At 48.2% G+C, this 19957-nt stretch overlaps 2 protein-coding genes across 2 annotated transcripts; both read left to right on the top strand.

Moving 5' to 3' along the window:
* Nucleotides 1-9975: 9975 nt before the first annotated feature.
* LOC124688046 (GDSL esterase/lipase At1g71250-like) lies at nt 9976-11248 on the top strand. Its single transcript, XM_047221763.1, has 4 exons — nt 9976-10098; nt 10171-10407; nt 10492-10741; nt 10822-11248. Exons 1-4 carry the CDS (start codon nt 9976-9978, stop codon nt 11046-11048), a joined length of 837 nt encoding a protein of 278 aa, XP_047077719.1. The 3' UTR covers nt 11049-11248.
* Nucleotides 11249-18229: 6981 nt separating this feature from the next.
* LOC124689100 (GDSL esterase/lipase At5g55050-like) lies at nt 18230-19717 on the top strand. Its single transcript, XM_047222695.1, has 5 exons — nt 18230-18491; nt 18585-18721; nt 18807-19028; nt 19117-19384; nt 19500-19717. Exons 1-5 carry the CDS (start codon nt 18230-18232, stop codon nt 19715-19717), a joined length of 1107 nt encoding a protein of 368 aa, XP_047078651.1.
* Nucleotides 19718-19957: the final 240 nt, after the last annotated feature.

The following is a 19957-nucleotide window of genomic DNA, read 5'->3' as shown; positions in this document are numbered from 1 at the left end:
GTGGCGATGGCCTAAGAGCTGCAGCGTAGCGATGACGACTTGTCACTGCTGTCATGTCTGGTCTGCACCCGCCACTAGCGGTGGAGGAATTCCTCCAGGTGGTTGCGCTATTTCCGCTCTACGGTTCCAATTGGTCTGGCGTGCTTCTATTGTTGTGCCCGTCCGGCTATCGCCTATGGCGATGGGGGTTGTTCCTTCCAGCGTGGTTGCGGTGCTACCGCCCCTTGTCTACGGCCGTTTCTTCTCGGTCCGTCCGGCCTCACAACGTTCACCATGGTGAGACGAAGATGGTAACCGCAAGATCGTGGTGGCGCATGTTAGTGGGTGACAAGTTTGGTGCAGTGCTAGGGATTGTTCGAGTTGTGGTTTTTTGGGGGTCGGGAGAAATCCCCGCCAGCTTGTTTGGCATCGATGCGGTGACACCTGCGGGCACCGTCGTTCCTTATTAAAGGGCGTCGGGTGTATCCCTTCCCCACTCCCTTCCATGTACCGCAAGAAATGCTAGGACCAGTCGGGGCAGCAGCGTCGTCATGATCGCATTCCTTATTGAAGGTGTTGCTTCATACGCGGCGATTCGGCGACATAGGAGCATGGTGGGACTTCTCCACATGGCATAACGGTTGCGGGTCATCATTGCTTTTTCACGACTAGTGTTGTTAGCATTAATTTCTCTTACTTACTTTTTTGTTTGTCTTGGGTTTGTTTGTGCTATTTTCCCCAGCAGAGATCACACAAGTGCATCATGTGGTTGCTATATTAATATAGTGGGGCGAAATACGTGACGAAAACCTGTTTCGATGAGTCTTTGAGCACGCATGCTATAAATCTGTCTTATAATATGTTTTGAATGAAAATAAAAAATACAATAATTTTAATAATTTGAAGTAGTTAACCCTGATCCAAACGAGAGCACAATTGACTATCCTTTGAGCCTTCATAGCTGCTCCATGAGATTATTTTATAATTAGTGATGAGCATGTGTGTATAGATTTTTGCATGACCAGAAAACTAGCCAAATCAGCGGACACCTAGTGATCAACATGGGCAAGAGGACGCTGACACTAATAGGGACCCACATCAATCAATGAACTCTTGCGCTCACTCTGGTTGATCGTGTTGTGCATGATCCCACAAGCATTCATCATCTCATGCATTTGATCTTGAGACCAGGTAGAAGCAGGGTATCAAATAATAATAAATTGAGATTGGAGCATACCAAATGCTTGTTCGACGTCCTTCATGCAACTTGACACGAAGCAAAGTGAGACTTCATCTGATCTAGACGCTTGAAGATTTTTTTTAACAAATGTCGACCATCTTGGGTAGATCCATTGACTAGGTAGTATCCACTGGTATATAGGTGACCATTGATCTCATAGTTGCATAGTGGAGAATGACCTTCAACTAGTTTGACAAACACTTGAGAGGGTTCTGATACGTTGATGTTATTGTGCGATCCCACCATGCACAAGAAAGAGTGCGAAATCCACATTTCTTGATTCGCCACAACTTCAAGTGCCACACTACAATATCTGCGATGACCTTTGTACAAACCTTGCCAAGCAAACGGGTAGTTCTTTAATGACCAGTGTATGCAACAAATTCTTCCAAGCATTCCAAGAAATCCTCTTGACGTGTGACTCTAACAGTCTCTCCTTCATTTTGCTCTCTCAAATAGTCTAACCCAAACTTTCCCACAACCGCTCTGCAAAATCTATACAAGCAATCAATGGTTTTGGACTCACTCATGCGCTTGTATTCATCCTTTGAATCTCTAGGCTCCATAGTAACCTCATGGCAGCGGTGCATTTCTGAATTGATGAGAAACAAGCCATGCCATAACAGTCGTGTTTCAGAACGAAGTACTTATCGTACTCTATCACGCTATGAAGAATCTGCATGAATAACTCCTTGTTCATCCTATAGCACCCCCGAAAATCCTTTGCGCTCTATGTTCATTGTTGGTATAGTAGTTGGTGTAGAGCATGGTATGACCTTCCATCCTCTGCCAGAGCGTGGTTTTCCTTCTCCCAAAATTAAGAACCTACATGTTGTACCTTCTTCTGCTCGTCGGCTTGCATTTTTCGAAGACAAGTTACACGTGCTCCTGAACATCGGCGGCGGCACCCTCCTCCTCCATCAATTGATAGATCATCATATTGTCCCCGTTGTCCATGTCTTCAAGTCAACATGAGAAATCATCAATCAAACGAGCGGCGACGAGAGAGAGGCAAGAACTACGAAGATCTCGCCTACCAAAGCAAAAGGCTGAACACCTTGCATGCAGGGCGGACACGCGAAGTGACTGACACATTTGGGGCTCGAGTCGACGAACACTCTAGGCCGCAAAATGGGCAAGAGGAGAGGGGGAAGCGTTGTGGAAGCAGGCGCATGCGCATTACCGGTGTCGACATGGGGTGGCAGGAGGGATGGGAGGAGAGGCGCGCCGTGTAAGAGATGGTGACTGGGCTGGAGCGCTTGCAGGTGGTACCCGACCGACTTCTACATGGCGAGAGGTGCGGCTCGTGTCCGGCGCGGCTAGAAAATCCTATATGTTGGCCTTGAGGGCATCTCCAACGGGGCGACCCATCCCGCGCCCGCGCGTCCGGATGGGTCGATCCGGACAAAAACCCGGCCCAACGCGGGGACGCACCGCAAAAGCGGACGGCCGCGGCGTCCGGAACGACGCAAACCCGGCCCAAATCCGGGCCGGGTTTGCGTGGCCGCGGATGGCACGCGGCGTCCTCGCGTGTCCGCCCTGTCCGCGTGGCTGGCCCACCTGTCGGTGCCCCGGTCCTATTAAATGTGGACTGGGGAAGGGGACTGTCCCTATCCAGGTCCCCACTTTCCACTCCGGCCGCACGCGCGAGCTCGAAGCTTCCGCGCCGCCATGGCCCCGAAGCGCGAGTTCTCGCCATCCGCCAACGACCACGAGGCCGGCAGCAGCCGGCCAGCCGCGCCGGCGCCGTTCGCCATGGGGCCGCCGGCGACGCCCGTACGCGACCGGATCTACGCCACCGTAGCGGTGGCGCAGATGTTCCGGGACGCCGGCGTCCCAATGCCGTGGGGGACGTGCACCTCCCCACGGCCGGCACCCGAGCCCGGATCGGGTTCCGGTGCCGCCCATCCCGGCGTCCGGCCGCGCCCGCTACGCCGAGATCCGAGGCGCCGCGCTCGGCCGCCGGCGGACCTCCGGCAGGACCCCGCGTACGGCGACGCAAGTCCCAACCGGGACTTGTGGTTCGAGGTGGAGCACGATGCGCGGCGGCGCACGTGCTTCACATCCGCGACGGCGCGGCCCCGCGCGCAGCCGAGCACAGCCGCTAGGCGGGCTGGCCGCCGCCCCGGCGGCCTCTACATCGGCGAGCCCGCGCCCGGCCCCGGCCCCGCACCGCAGCCCCGGGAGGAGGAGAACGACCCGGAGCCGCAGGGCGGCGCCGCGGCGTCCCGCGAGCAGCGAGGACCTCGACGAGCCGGCCAAATGGCCGCTCCTCGCCGAGACGCCGCGCACCTCCGCGCCGGAGGAGGCGGCCGGGAAGGCCCGGGAGGACGCCCGGGCGGACGCGTGGGCCTTCCTCCAGCCGGCGCGCCGTCGGGAGGAGGCCGCTACGCGTCGGCGGCGCTCCGGGAGGAGGAGCGCCGGGCCGCGCGCCCGGCGGAGGAGGAGCGCCCGGCCACGCAGCGGAGGAGCAGCTCCGACAGGAGTCCGCGCGGAGGACACGGCTGCGCAGGCCGGCGAGCCCGCCGAACGCGCACTCCGCCTGGGAAAGGGCGCAGTGGGACCCCTGGCCGGAGTCCCCGGTGCCCTCCGGCGTGTCGAGCCGGAACAGCGCGTCGCCGCCGGGCGGCGTCGTCGTCATCGACGCCGACGATGACGAGTACCACTGGGGGTAGTATCGCCGGCGGCCACCGCGAGCTCGCAAACCCTGGCTAGGGTTTGCTTTTTTTTTTAGTTTAAAGCCATATATGGCTTTCTTTTGTGTAAAATTTGCCCAAAATAGGGCTAAGTTTAATGACCAACTAGTTTAAATTTATGTTTTGTTCTTTTCCTTTTTTATTTTCATTTCTGTTTTATTTTATTACCAATGCGCTGCGTCCGCGCGTTGGGCGCAGCGTGCGACCCAAACGGACACGCGGACGCGGGCCGCTGTCCGGGTGTCCGTTCGGCCACGCAAACGGCCCAAAACGGACGGCCCAGCGCGTCCGTTTGGGTCGCCCGGTTGGAGATGCCCTGAGGCCTTCGAACATGCTATTAGATGCGTCAGACGAAAACAGCCTTTGAGTCACCCGGCTGAGCGCGGTTTTCTATGGGAAGCCCGGATGTATATGGTGAGGCTCTGAACGGGTAAAAAAAAAAGGTGCTCGTGCATGCAGGTCACAGCGTCCGAAAGTGAAGATGAGATCACCTCAGTCTCGAAAGGAAAAGGCTCCTCTGTCCACTGTTGTCGTTTTATTTTTGTTGCTTTCAAAAAGGAAAAAAAAAGTGATGCGAGTATATGTGCAGCGGATCTTCTTTTTCTGCCCGCTGCATCTGACACTCCTAGCTTCAGTTGTAAGTAATGGTAATAACAATATGAAAAGAACCAGGCGTAAAGAGAGAATTATTAGATGCTTTAAACGTACAAGAATGGGCTAGCACACCTTGGGCGGCCAGTCTTTAGGCTCCAGCTAGCTAAGCTTGCTTCGATGATCAGATGCACACATCAAAAAGTAATTAACCGGCATTAGATTCCGAGCGTGTTTTCTATCCTTGAAGGCTTGCAAACGTGTACCAGCATGTACAAGCGAATCGATAGTAGGTGAGGTGGTCGAATTTCACCCAGGGCATCTCGATGCAGCGGCATGATTTATTTTGAATACTAAATATATGTTTTGGTTCGTTTGGATTAGGTCGTGGACATAATGGCGACTCAAAACCGCTTATTTGTTTAGGTCGGGGGTCAGATTTAGCGGGCTGGCGCATTTCTTCTCACCGCCATTGACCCGGATGTGATCTACGTCCCGTTGATAAACTTCCCGCCAGGCCGTTTCCCACGTTGGTTGTGGCTAGAGGGTTGCCGCTTGGGTGGACGGGCAAACACTAGCACCCATGGCAAACTAGGACAAACATAGCGAGATGGCCCACTTCCGGGACGATACCGAGGTGGCCGAGATCGCCATGAGGGAGGCGTTGGATGTGAAGGAGGTGTACTTAGGTGTCCTCATGTCGGCAGACCAAACCGCACAGACCTGATTTGTTTGGTCGGTACACTGGACATGCCCTAGGATTGTTACGTAGGAGTAGAATATACGGAAAGTGATTTTGACTCCCGAGCTCCAGTGCTCTCGCCATTTTAAAAAAATATAATTTTTTTAATTAGTTATCAAAAAAAAATTGAAAAATAATTTTGAAGATTATCGTGATACATCTCACAATCTCTGGACCCAAAATTCTTTTTATTTCATGCTAGATAAAAATAACAAAATCTGACATTTTTTTTGAAGATTTGAAAATGACAAATCAGATCTGAACTTTTGTCTTTTTTGTGTAGCTTAAAATATAAATTATTTGAAAATTAATAGTTTACACGTTTGTGGAATACATTATTGACTAGCAGATTTTTTTGTCAGAATTTTTTAAAACTCAGATTTTTTTTGGTTTATTTGAAAAACAAGATCAGTGGTGCACATGTGCACCAAATCTCTGTCCTAGGATATATTTCTAGACTAGTGTACGGGGAGAAGCAACAAGTTCTAGTTAAGCCAAGTTACCGGTTTTGGTGTTTGTGCATTTTCTCACACGAGTAGACTCACTATTCTAGCCAAGACGGTATCTGAAGACGTACGCTAGCTACAACATTTGACGGCAGAAGAATGGAGCATCACGGATCCCACCACGGAAGAGGCCAGCCATGAAGTACTGGAGAAGTATGTCGAGAAATTTGTTCAAGGTACAAGATCGAGCTGCCGTCGCCGTCGACCACTCTTATTTTTTTTCCTTTTCCAGGTCCTGGGTGGCAACAGAAAAATGAAAGATGTATGATGATGAGTACGTGTAGAATATGCTCGAGTCCTCCGTCTACCATGACTGCGTCAAGTCTGAAGGGTCACGTACGTCTTCCTTTACCAAAGCGAACTTTGTACAGTGCTACGAGCAGCGGTAGTGCTAGTGCCATGCCACACCCTACCCTACCAGTCTTAAAGCGAGCCACTATAGCCTGCCTTGCCATCTCCTCCCTTCTTTAAAGTGGCTTGCCGGACTCGGCCAGTCGGCCCTCTCCCAAAGCCAAAGCAGGTTCTAGCCAGCCATCACCACACTGCACCGAGCAGCTCTAGCCTCAGCAGCACGCGGCCATGGCTACGGCGTCGCCGGCGGGGATGATACAGGCGCTGCTGGCGCTCGTGGCCTTCTCCGCGGTGGCGGAGGCGGCTAAGGTGCCGGCGATGTACGTGTTCGGCGACTCGACGGCGGACGTCGGCAGCAACAACTACCTTCCGGGCAGCGCGGTGCCGCGGGCCAACTTCCCGCACAACGGCGTCGACTTCCCCACGTCGCGCGCCACCGGCCGGTTCAGCAATGGCTACAACGGCGTCGACTTCCTGGGTACGTGCGCCGCCCGTGCTTCGTCCTCCTCTGCTGCATTTCTCTCAGCCTGTTAGCTTCAGCTAACACCAGCTTGGACTAGCTTACCGTATAGCGGCCCCATTTATGGTGTGCGATATTTTGCGGCCGGACGAAATCATGGATCCGCCGTTTCAGTTCACCGTGGACGATGAATCGCTGAATTTGATTTTGATCAGAAATAAGTTGCTGAAAGGGTTAGGCCTCAGAGGTTGAAACTGATCAGTTCAAGCATGCCTGTTCCCTGGCGTGTGTGTTCTTGATCTTGAGCAAACTCATTTATCGTTGTTTTTTTCTTGGTAGTGTGCTCATTTTAGCAGTCCCGTGGAGAAAAAAATTGAGAGGCAAGGGTCACAGTCACAGAGTTACAGTAGAACAGAGAGCTGGCCCGCACGCAATCAATTCCGCTGCGTCTCGCTTGTCGCTTCCCGCCGCGCGACTACACACTATGGCAGTAGTGCAGGCTGCAGACACTCGGGACTCACACAGTGCGGTGAAGGGACAAGTCTCTCTCGGAGTGATCTTTATCCTACATGTTTTTTCTTTTTTTAAATTTAGACCACCTTTCTCATTTCCCAAAACTTTAAAACTTATATAACCTTTTTTTTGTCACGTCATACTGGATGGTTAATCGAAACGAAGGACACACAATTTTAGAGCATCTCCACTCTCGTCCCCCGACGAGGCCCCCGAGCGACGTTTTTTCCATCCGGACGGCGAAATTCGGCCCAGTCGCGCCCCCGGTTCCTCGTTTTCGTCCGGATTTGGCCCTTAATCCATCCGGCGAGCCCACGCCAACCCCGGCCCCCGGGGCGCGCTCGGGGACTCCGGACGAAACGAAGCGCGCGAAACGGCGTGTGGACCCGCGTAGTCGGCGACTGGAAAACCAAATCCTGTGATTTTCCCTCTAATTTGCTTGCATTTCCCCATTCCCTCCAATTTGCTTGCATATCCCCATTCTCTCCCGCCGAAATCCCCCAATCTCCTCGTCTTCCAGCTCCAGCTTCCTGGCGGCGTCTTCTCGTCCACCACCACTCTCCTCCTCGTCTTCTCGTCCACCACAATGCCGCCGAAGGCGCCGGCGAGGAAGATGCGGAAGAAGAAGACGAAGCCGCCGGGCATGTCGAACGCCGAGTGGGCGGCGGACGAGAAACGGCGCGACGTGGAAACAAGCGCCAGGGCGGAGAGGGTGAAAAGAGCCGCCGCCAAGAGGTCGGCGGCGACATGGAAATGATGGACGAGGAGACGAGGAATTGGTACCAGGGCCACCGCAACGACATCCTCCGAGCCACTACGTCGTCTCCGCCGGCTCCTACCTCGTCTACCTCACCATCTACCTCGTCGACCGCGGCTGCTTCGACGTCCACCGCCGCCGCCGCTTCATCGTCGCCCGCCGCAGCCGCTTCGGCGTGTGAGGAAACTGGTCCGTCGGACACCGCCGTGCCGGCCGGGACTGCCGACGAGCCTGTCTCCGTGTAATTTCCCCCGATCGCCGATCTGTGGCTGATCCTTTTGCTCCTTTTGCCGATCAACTGCCCGTACTTGTAGCGCGGGACACGGCGATTTGTTTGAATTTAAACTCTATCCGCCGAACTCCGGGTGGACGACTGGAAATATGGTACTCCCCACGACTTAATTTCGTCCAATCCGGCGGTAGTTTCGTCCGGATTTGGGCGTGGGGAGCCCAAACGAGTGGGGATGCTCTTAGTTGGCAAGTTTCTATAAAATTTGTGCAAAAAATCGCTAAGTCATTTCATTTTAGTCATACTAAATGGCGTGACCTACATATTTTCTGTTTTCTACTTATTAGAGGATTTGCAAACGTTTTTTGAAGGTCCAAGATCTATCCAAACTAGCAAACTGAAATGACGCGGCAAAAATAGCTAAATGGTTTTAGTCTAGCCAGCTGGCATGCATGTACTTTAGTTAAATCATCCACCATAAAAACTATAGCCACATAATTTAAAATTTTAGAACGCGCCAAAAATGGTCTAATATTGAAAAAGAGTCATTTAGGTAAAAAAAAAAAAGAACTGTCGAATCGTTTGTTGCTACACATTCAATTTACCAACACGCATAAACGAGACGGTCTGGCAACCGTGACGCCGTGGTTTGTAGGCTCCAACATAGTTCAGTTTACACCAAGTAAATTAAAGAAAAGTACCACGTTTCGGGTAATAGGTCAGTACCAACTTTGCTAATTTATGCAAAAAAAAGCTACCAATTTAGGGGCACAACATCACAAATCGCACTAATTCATGTCTAAGAACATTTTGACGACAGTCCTGGTAGGTAGGTGTTAGAATTACATGTTTCCATATATGTAACGGAATATAAGTATAAAGTATATTTCGATCTAGTCAATCTGCCTAATTCATGCAATCCTTGTAATCGTGTGTAACCATATATAGCCTATTGGGTAAGAGCTGACATGGCCGCCAACTGTGGAGGATGAGCTGAGTTGGAGATGAGGTGGACGTAGGGCTCACCTGTCAGCACCCATTCTTTTTCTTTGTGAAATCTGTCAGCACCCATTCTTTCCCCTTATTCCGTCTCTCTCCCGTGGATCTGTGCTGCCAACTAAGCCCTGACGAGCGGGACCCACTTGTCAGGATTGTTGTCAAAATGCTATTAGATTAGAATTAGTGCGATCTGTGACTTCACGCCCCAGAATTGGTATGTTTTTGCAAAAATTAGCAAAGCTAACCTGTTACCCTAGCCCAAAAATTAGCAAAAATTAGTTTTTTTTGTGATTTACTCGTTTATATACCACACAATACTGCAGATCTACAGTTGCTTCTAGCCTACGCAAAATGTACACCTCGCATGGTGAACCCACAGACCCATTCCGTGGTCACAGGTCGCACCCATATCTGGTTGCTTCACCCTGATGTTTTTTATGAGGGCATCTTCAGCTTCCAATCACAAAACGTCCGTTATGAAATGAATATAAAAAATGTATGTTATGGTCTGTTTGAGCTGGGAAAACGTCGATATGGACATGCGCCGGGCCGCTGTTTGCATCGAGCCGCAGAAGATGCCCTCGTACACGGTTTGGTAAAAATCAGGGCACACCGTTGTTTTCAGATTTGATCACGATTTCAGAATTTAGTTTGTTCTTTATCTTTGTGCATATAACTGATGTTTTCTACCCTGTCCTAAAATATAAGCCTATTTCGAAACAGAGGTAATACTTCAAAAAGTTTTTCTCCAATTTCTGCTGATAGAAACCATAGACTAAAAGGATCACCAAATTAGAAAGTAGAGGCACGACCTTCCGATGTTCTGAATTTGGTACTATTCCTAACTAGCATGCAGTTTGTTTGTTACGCGATTGTGACCATAATATTCCGTGATCTTTGTCAGCTCTTAACATGGGATTCAAGCGCAGCCCCCCGCCATTCCTCTCGGTTGCCAACCGAACCAACAAGCAGATTGCCACAGGACTGCTGGGAGTGAACTTCGCCTCTGCAGGATCAGGCATTCTCGACACGACGGTAAGCAACTGACCAAAGCGATCTTAACCTCCTGCATGTTCTGAACTCACCATGATTTCCTTCTTCACGCAGGGAGACTCAATCGTCGCAATGAGCAAGCAGGTCGAACAATTCGAGACTCTTCGGTGCAACATTTCTGCACGTATCAGCAGGGAAGCAGCGGACAACGTGCTGTCGAGATCCTTGTTCCTCCTCAGCACCGGCGGCAACGACATCTTTGCATTCTTCTCGGCGAACAGCACGCCGACGGTAGAGCAGAAGCAGCTCTTCACCCGCGACCTCGTTTCGCAGTACAAAACACATATGAAGGTATGGCAGCCTCTTGTCAGTGCTCTATCTGTTCTAACAAATATAGTATGATCTCACAAGTGCGAGTGTGTGTTTATACGGAAGGCTCTATATGATCTCGGGGCGAGGAAGATCGCCGTCATCGACGTCCCGCCGATCGGGTGCTGCCCCTACCCGAGAAGCCTGCACCCTCTCGGTGCCTGCATCGATGTCCTGAACGAGCTCACTCGTGGGTTCAACAAGGGCGTCAAGGATGCCATGCATAGCCTCAGCGCCAGCTTGAGTGGCTTCAAGTACTCCATAGGGAGCTCGCACGCCGTTGTGCAGAGCATCATTAAGCACCCACAAAGACTAGGTACGTGATCAACACAGATGTGCTCGTTAGAGAACACAGGTTCAGTCTTCACAGGCTGACGGCAATTTTTATTTCTTCAGGGTTCAAGGAGGTCACTACGGCGTGCTGCGGCTCAGGCAGGTTCAACGGCAAGACGGGGTGCACGCCCAACGCCACGCTGTGCGACAACCGGCACGAGTACCTCTTCTGGGATCTGCTGCATCCCACGCATGCCACCTCCAAGCTCGCCGCCGTGGCCATCTACAACGGCTCGCTGCACTTCGCGGCGCCCATAAATTTCAGGCAGCTAGTGGAGGACCAGTCCTAGAGCTCGGATCTGTGCATGATCGAGTTGTGTTATAAATTTGGTTTATATGTCTGTTGGTGGTACTAGTGTAGGATATGCACGGCGATGTTCGTCTCTGGTTTATCTTGTGTACATTATGTGTGGTGGTGTCGCGTAGTGTGGATTATGAAAATCAAAATGACATCTCTCAACCCTTTCTTTGTTGATACTTCCTTCATTCAGGTTTGCTAGGTCACTTTCCCAATCTCAGAAAACTGAGACTAGGAGGCTTCTCTCCTACTTTTCTTGCATAAGCATGTTCCTATTTAATTCGTTTATTTGGTTTCCAAATCACCATTTATTCTTGCGTTGGTACAATGTTTTTGTCTTTTTGGCATGATCATGTCTCTTCTCCCATTGCCTTGGTACCGGCTTCTCTCAATAAGTGCCCTTTTAATTCCGCAAAAAAAAGCGCCCTTTTAAACCCAAATGAGAAAAGATCTGATGGAAACCGGTGAAAACTATGTTTCAAATTCTGAAAACAATATTGATTTCGTATTTTGGGCAGGTAATGGTCTACAAACATGTAGAATTCAAGGTTAAAATCAGTTCACTGGAGAGGTACGGAAAAAACTCTATGGGTGAACCGTTCTAAACGGTACAATATCATTTTTGCGTGCATAATTTGTTTCTTAACACCAATTTAATGTGGTTTTGAGCAACAAGTTCCCATGTTTCCATGAAGTTTTTATTGGTTTCCACCATATATTTTTGAACCCGAGTGTAGTAATTCTCCGCGCATAAGGCATACACTAGAAATAGCTATTGTCTAGGCCATATCCTATAGATATATCTACCAAAAGGTAAGGGTACTGAATTACGAGCATACATTTATTTATACATATACCCTACATTGATGGAAATGTCACATTTAATCCGTGGAGTCGTTATTTCAAAAAAAAAATCGCGGAGTCGTGTGATTTTTTAATTTTTTTCGTATATAAGAGAATTTGGTGTACAAATCCATTTAATAAATAATCTATAAAATATTTTTTATTACAATTTACGTTCAAAATTTAGGGGCGAAAGGTAGTTAATAAGAGAATTTGGTGTACAAATCCATTCAATGGACAAAGGAGGTAGTTAATAATGTTAAATTTTTGTATTATGATCAATTATAAACTAGGACCTTATTTTCATACTAGAAGAAACTTAGACAAGGAGACCCCCACTCTATTTTACTCTTTAACATCAACATAGGTGTTCTAGTTAGTAGAGCACAAGAGAGTGTCTTAATTATGGGGCCTTCTTTAGAATTGTTGAATGATAGAATAACTATGATTTAGTGACATCCTTGTCACTGCCCTATCTTTTCTAACAAAGTATAGTGAATGTATGAGATCTCACCGAAGAGAGCCTGTATTTGTACGGTAGGCTCTGTACGATCTCGGGGCGAGGAAAATCGCAGTGATCGACGTCCCGCCAATCGGGTGCTGCCCCTACCCGTGAAGTCTGCACTGCACCCTCTTGGTGCTTGCATCGATGTTCAGAATGACCTGACTCGTGGGTTCAACCAGGGCGTCAACGATGACATGCATAGCCTCAGCGCGAGCTGGAGTGGCTTCAAGTACTCCATCAGGAGCTCGCACGCCGTCGTGCAAAGCATCATGAAGCACCTGCAAAGACTAGTACATGAACAATATAGATGTGCTCGTGAGAACAAATGTTCAGATCACTTCAGAGACCAACGACGAATTTTCCTTTGCAGGATTATGCAACCACCTTTTATAAAGACTTGTCTTGACCTATGAAACGGTTACATGTGTGTCCTTTTGTTCCTTTAAGCCCTGATTTAAGTGAAGTCGTTAGAGTTTTTTTAATAGAACCTTTTTCCCTTAAGGAGATAAGGATGTTGTTTTCTCAATGAAACATAATAGGGCTCCCGCACCTGATGGTTTCCTGGTAGAATTTTCCCTTTTGAAGACTTTCATAGAGGTAAGTTAGATATCCATCATTTTAACTACGGTATCATTGTGTTAATGCTTAATGGACAAGGAGGGGATAAGCTGCAGATGTATAGACCATTTTGGTTTCTTAATGCTATAGAATGTGCATTACATGAATGGGTCTCGAGTATATTTATCTGTCACATCGATGGAAAAATTCCACTCTTGATACGTACTACCCATCAACTACTTTCTGAGATATGTAAGGACACTTGTTTGGTCACCAAGTGACGTTTGATGCTCTCAAAGTATTATTCCGGTACTAGGGAGCAACATAATTTCATGGTCTAAGGATCGGTATATATTTCACATTGAAATGCTATAGCAATTTAATCATTGATATGATTATATTGCTTCTCTTGTTTAGGTATTGTTCATCATGTCATTCTCCAAATGACATGACCCTATTTTTAATCGATAACACATGTATTGATGTTTATAAACCACACATGTAGTAATATTTCATATTAAACACTTATCATGCAAAAGATATGACAATAACAATATTATTATTGCCTCTACAATATATTTCCACCAACTCCTGATCGTGACGTAGGGCTAGCGAGCCGAAGTTAGACGTCGGGTTGCCCCATGGACTAGTAACAACCAAGTATTATTAGAGGTTGGTCGTTGATAAGCTAGCTTCTAGTAGTGCAAGTTTGCGATCCCACAAAACCAAAATTGTTTCTTTTTTTTTGAACAGGGGACGGTCCCGAAGGACTGAGAGCTTTCTATTTCATTCCAGCAGTGGACATACATTTTACAAGGAGGGACAAAAGTAAATATAAAATTACAAGTAGGTCCCTACAATTTGTATCAAGGTCCTCAGAAGAAATCGTGAAAAAGCAATTGAGGACAACTCCTTCTCCACCGCAGAGAGCGCCATCGCAGTCACCCTCACCGTCGTCGGGGACACCACCTCTTGGGACGGTGAGGAGGGAGCCAACTACGCTGTCGTCATGTAGCCTCCATCTCGGCATCAAGGCCACGAGGTTCAAGAAGACCTGCAGGCATCGGCGGAAGGTATCCAAGAGCGATGCCAGAGGAGGGAGTGGTCGCCGTTCGACCATAGAAGACGCATGCGAGCTCGTTGCCGGCGTGGATGAACTCCCAAGAGAAAGAAAAGCTTTTCCAGTGCTGCAGAATAAAGAACCCTCTGCCAACTCCACCTTGGACAACGGAGAAGCTATCGATCCCACTTTTTGATGTTGAGCAACCGCTGTCTGAGTTTCCCCTTCTCTCCTCGCCTCTGCGGCCGGCCAGAGAACGGCAAGACCTCCAAGAACATTGATACGTCCAAAACGTATCTACTTTCCCGAACACTTTTGCTATTGTTTTGCCTCTAATTTATGTATTTTGGATACAACTAACACGGACTAACGCTGTTTTTCAGCAGAATTGCCCTGGTGTCTTATTTTTGTGCATAAACTCAACTTTCAGGAAAATCCCCGGAAATAATTGCAATGGGCCTATTTTCACAGAAGATTGACGGAGCCAGAAGACGAGACAGAGGGGGGCCACGAGGCGCCCACCCCACAAGGCGGCACGGTGGGCCCCTGGGCCGCGCCGCCCTATGGTGGCGTCACCTCGGCCGCCCCCCGACGCTCCCCTCTGGATTACTTAAGGCTTTCGACCTAAAAACGCACGGGGGTTCGACCAATTTGCCAGAAGACATCCAGAACTCCGCCGCCATCGCGAAACTCCGTCTCGGGACCAGAAACTCCGTTCTGGCACCCCGCCGGGACGGGGAATTGGAGGAGATCATCGCCATCATCACCACCGATGCCTCTCCATCGACCATCCATGTTTCCCCCATCCATGTGTGAGTAATTCCCCCACTGTAGGCTGAAGGGGATGGTAGGGATTGGATGAGACTGATCATGTAATAGTCATAAGATTGTTAGGGCATAGTGCCTAGTATCCGTAGTTGGTACTTTTATGATATTGTTGCAACTTGTTATGCTTAATGCTTGTCACTAGGGCCCGAGTGCCATGATTTCAGATCTAAGCATGTTATTGTTTCATGATGATATTCATTGTTTTATGATCTTACCTGCAAGTTGTATACACATATTGCTGTCCGGAACCCGAGGTCCCAAAGTGACAGAAATTGGGACAATCGGAGGGGAAGGCTGTGATATGAGGATCACATGTGTTCACAGAGTGTTAATGCTTTGCTTCGGTGCTCTATTAAAAGGAGTACCTTAATTACCAGTAGATTCCCTAGAGGCCCGGCTGCCACCGGCCGGTAGGACAAAAGATGTTGTGCAAGTTTCTCATTGCGAGCACGTACGACTATATACGGAACACATGCCTATGGTTGTTTAGTACTTGGATACCGTTTTATTATTATCTGCAAATGCCCCGCCTTGATTGTTACATGAGTTCTCTTATCCATGCAGCGCCCGTTCATCCATCCATGTGCCTACAGTATTTTAATCCTGATGTTTACTATAATCACTATTGTTGTCTTTGTTACACTGCTGCTTATATTTCACTACTTCTACTGCTATAAAACTATTGCTACTGATAAACTCTTGCGAGCAAGTCTATTTCCAGGTGCAGCTGAATTGACAACTCCGCTGTTAAGGCTTACAAATATTCTTTGGCTCCCCTTGTGTCGAATCAATAAATTGGGTTTTACTTCCCTCGAAGACTGTTGCGATCCCCTATACTTGTGGGTCATCAAACATCGCCCCTTTTCCTCCCGCCACCACAGACGACCGGAGGAGGAAACAATGCTTGCTTCAATAAGGAAAGCTCATCAGAAGATAGGGCCTTTTTGACGGAGACTGTGGCTCCCTTGTCCAGCTTCCCCTTCGACCACCGGAGCTGAAAAAGACAACAGGAAAACCCTAAGACACCTCTGATTTGGCCGCATAGAACTGAGGTCCTGCTCCAAACTACGGGCAAGAAGCCCACTAACGGCCTAAAGCCGAGATCCCTATCACTAAAGCTATACATATTCTAGCCTCCTTTCCTCCATCCCCTCCAGCCGGCGAGGCCGCCGGAGAAGGTGGAGGAAGGAGCCGGAAGGATAGAGACCCTCTCAAGAGGGGAGGGCAGAGGAGAGTGGTGCGGGGGGATGAGCCCTCAACTGTTTCTAGCGCACTCCTACTTCTCTTCGACGGAAATAGTGTCACTATAGTGACCTAAACAGCGCACTACAACGTAATGTTACTAGGATGCTCTTCGATGAAACAAATGGCTTAGGAAGTCATCAATAGGTTCCCCTGCCAATTCTTGAATTCTCGGTTTTTATATATCTACTAATCCCGCACTAGAGAAAATCATTGTCTAGGCCATATTCTATAGGTATATTTATCAAAGCGTATGGTACAGAATTAAGAGAGGACGCATTTACTTATGCATATATACTACATTGATGGAAATGTCAGATTTAATCCATGGAGTCATGTGGGTTTTTTTTTTTTACTTTTCCGTTTTCGTATATAAGAAAATTTGGTGTGAGATCCTTTTAATATACACCCAAACTAAAATATAACGTTAATTTCAGTACAAATTACATTCAAAATTTAGTACCGAATGTAAATATTTTTTTCATTGGTATATGATTTAAATTTGTAAAAAAGATCACCATGATATTTGGCAAAATTGATGTACTGTTAACAATTACAACTATGTAGTATTTTTTTATCAAATGTATATTCAATAAGTATAAAAGTTTAGTATAAAAAGACTATTTTACATCACCCGCATACTACAGCCCCACCCGACTTAAGATCATCAATACTTATCTTGTTGTAGTTAAGAAACGATGAGGCCAAGATCTCGGACATACCTAAGCTCTAGGCCAATCTATTGGTTTTACACCATCTCAAGAACCCTAAAGATCCTATACTGCATATGAAATTACGGAAAACTCTATGGAGCAGACAATAGAACCGATGACAGACAAAGCTCATAGGGAAAAAAAATTGCGCGGTGTCATGGCTCAATGCTATTCCATATCATGGAATTTTTAAATTACTTAATTTATTGGATGTTAGTTGAAGTAATGTGGAGATAGATTGACGGCTTCAAAAGATTTAGGCTTAGTATTTTGTTTCAACAAGAATGTTTTTTGTTAATGTTTGTTAATGTATTTACCTTAATTTTTATTTTTCATTGAATATATTATTGATTAAAATATATGGTTTTGATCAACTATAGATGAACTAAGTTGTGTTTATACAATACAAAATCCAATTATAAGTATCCACATGGCATCAATTTAACCAACACAACGAAGTAATTATTGGTAAATATATGGTCTTGACCAATCAAAACAGGTTATATAAATCAGGACCAAGGGACTACTAATTTGTAATATCCCTAGTAAGGTGGTATCTTAATCTGAAATATATGGCATTTCAGATATCACGCTTTCAAATTCTGAATAATTGGAATTTGGCAAGGCATTCATAACTATACCATAATGTTGTACATTATTAGATTTCTCAAGGAAAACATTTTTCACAGTATAATGGTTTATGTTTTTTGTTTACATGTTCATATGGAAAGTAAATGTCAAATCAATACGTTAGAATGGCCCATTCGATTTTGGAACTCAAACAACCGTTAACATCCGTCTCATTAAGATTTTTCACATCCATTTTGCAAAATAGTTTCGCCTAATTTCTCAACATGCAGTCCTAAAGTTTAGGAGAATTTGCAAACGGGCCGGTGAGCCAAGGGACATCACGTATGACCTTACCTGGTGCACAGGGTCCAAACATGTAACTACACTTGAGCAGGCCATGGCGATTTTTGTCCCGTACTGCCAGCTGATATGTCCTAAGCTAGCTGCACCAGCTGTGTGTGCCTGCCTGACGTCTCCGTCGCGGTTCCTCGTCTCTGGCCACCAGCCAGGGCTTCGTTGTGCAGGCCAGGACTTGTTTAAAGCCAATCTGAACCAGTCCTATTTCGTTTGATTATACGGCCGTAGATTCTTTGACTCTAATACAGCTTTAAGCACTTTAGCAGATGGATCCATAATAGGGACATAAGTTACCTGAACTTACAAGTTGATAATGCTCCAAAACAACCAGCTTGCGTGCTCGCGGGCGACATACTCGATGAAAACTCCATTATTCTATGCTTCGTCCTGGACAATTTGTGTTCCCTAGAACCTATATATACTTCATGACATACTCTGACAAATCCAGCACCTGAAAGAAACAGAGGTCCAAGTAGAGCAAGCAGCAGAGCCCCAAAATGGCCAACCAATCTGCTTCATACCTGCTCGTGGCTCTGTGCCTGTTCGTGCTCGTGGCGAAGCACGCCGAGGCGAGGCCGCCCCGGCTTGTGCCCGCGGTCTTCGTGTTCGGCGACTCCACCGTCGACGTCGGCAACAACAACTTTCTGGGCGGCACGCGAAAGGAGGGCAAAGCCAACTTCCCGCAGTACGGCGTGGACTTCCCGACCTCGATGCCCACCGGCCGGTTCAGCAATGGCTTCAACACCGCAGACCAGCTAGGTGCGCGCATTGCTCTTGCACATCAAACTAGATCAGATAATATTTCTTCCGTGTAAGTGTTTTAACAATTTGACATGTTTGGATGATGAACAGCTCAGCTACTTGGCTTCCCGATGAGCCCTCCGGCCTACCTCTCACTGTCGAGGCCGCTGAAATCACACCAGCTCAGTAAGGGAGTCAACTTTGCGTCAGGAGGTTCAGGACTTGGCAAACACACCGGCCGTTTAATCGTAAAGATTTCTAAACCTTATCCATATGACACGTCGGAGTAGCAGCGCAGGACTGATTGATCTGAACCACATTATGTGCAAGCAGGCTGGTGAGGTGATCCCGATGAGCCTGCAGCTGGAGTACTTTGCGACGGTTGTCGAGCACATTTCCAAGAGTGCAGGTTCGAGGAGAACCGCCAGCTTCCTCTCCAAGTCCATCTTCTTCATCAGCACCGGCAGCAACGACATGTTCGAGTACTCCTTCTCCCGTAGCGACGACAGCAAGTTCTTGCTCGGCCTCGTCGCCTCCTACAAGCATCATCTCAAGGTACCACGAGTTTCCCATCCCCCGTGAAGCAGAAACCTTCAGATAAACCTTGAGATAAAACTGAAACTGAACCTGCATTGTTCCGCAGTCCCTGTACCGGCTGGGCGCGAGGAAGTTCAGCATCATCAGCATCCCGCCTCTGGGGTGCACTCCGTCGCAGAGGCTGCGGCGGCTCGAGCAGATGGGCACCCAGGGCTGCTTCGACCCCTTGAACGACCTCTCGCTCCGGTCATACCCGATGCTGGCCGCGATGGTGGAGGAGCTGGCGCACGAGCTGCCCGGCATGGCCTACTCCCTCGGAAACGCCTACACCATGGTCTCCTTCGTCTTCGCCAACCCACAGACAAAAGACTGGCGTAAGCAACTGTTAACTGTCATTTCTCTTTACCTTGGCATGCATGGTTTCTCGCGTGTGGAAGAACACGTACAGTCGATCTTTTCGGACACTAAAATTCTACAAGATTCTTATAGATTTCACGGAGCTGGTGGCGGCGTGCTGTGGCGAGGGGCCGTTCGGAGCGTCCGGCTGCAACCAGACGGTCCCGTTGTGCGGCAACCGCAACGACCACCTGTTCTGGGACGGCAACCACCCGACGCAGGCGGTGTCCGCCATCGCCGCGCAGACGCTCTTCGTCGGCAACGGGACGTTCGTCAACCCCATCAACGTCCTGCAGCTGGTGCAGCTGTAACCGAGATTGTAGGAGGCAATCTCATGCGCAGCTAATTTATATACTCTATTTTCTCTTCTCCTAGCTGGAGTAACTAAATAAGAAGTAGTCAGAGATTTACATAGGACTACCGGCTGAGAGCGGCTATAGATAGCTAGCTGGTGTCGAACACTGTCTTACACAGACATAAACGGCGATAAATCTTAGTCTCCTCGCCTGTGCTTGAATCAGGAATCTCTTACTAGTACAAGAATTTGGAAT

Source organism: Lolium rigidum, chromosome 2 (assembly GCF_022539505.1).
Source record: "Lolium rigidum isolate FL_2022 chromosome 2, APGP_CSIRO_Lrig_0.1, whole genome shotgun sequence".
Classification (NCBI taxonomy): domain Eukaryota; kingdom Viridiplantae; phylum Streptophyta; class Magnoliopsida; order Poales; family Poaceae; genus Lolium; species Lolium rigidum.
Note: the sequence above shows the minus strand (reverse complement) of the source record. Positions and strands in the feature narration are given on the sequence as shown.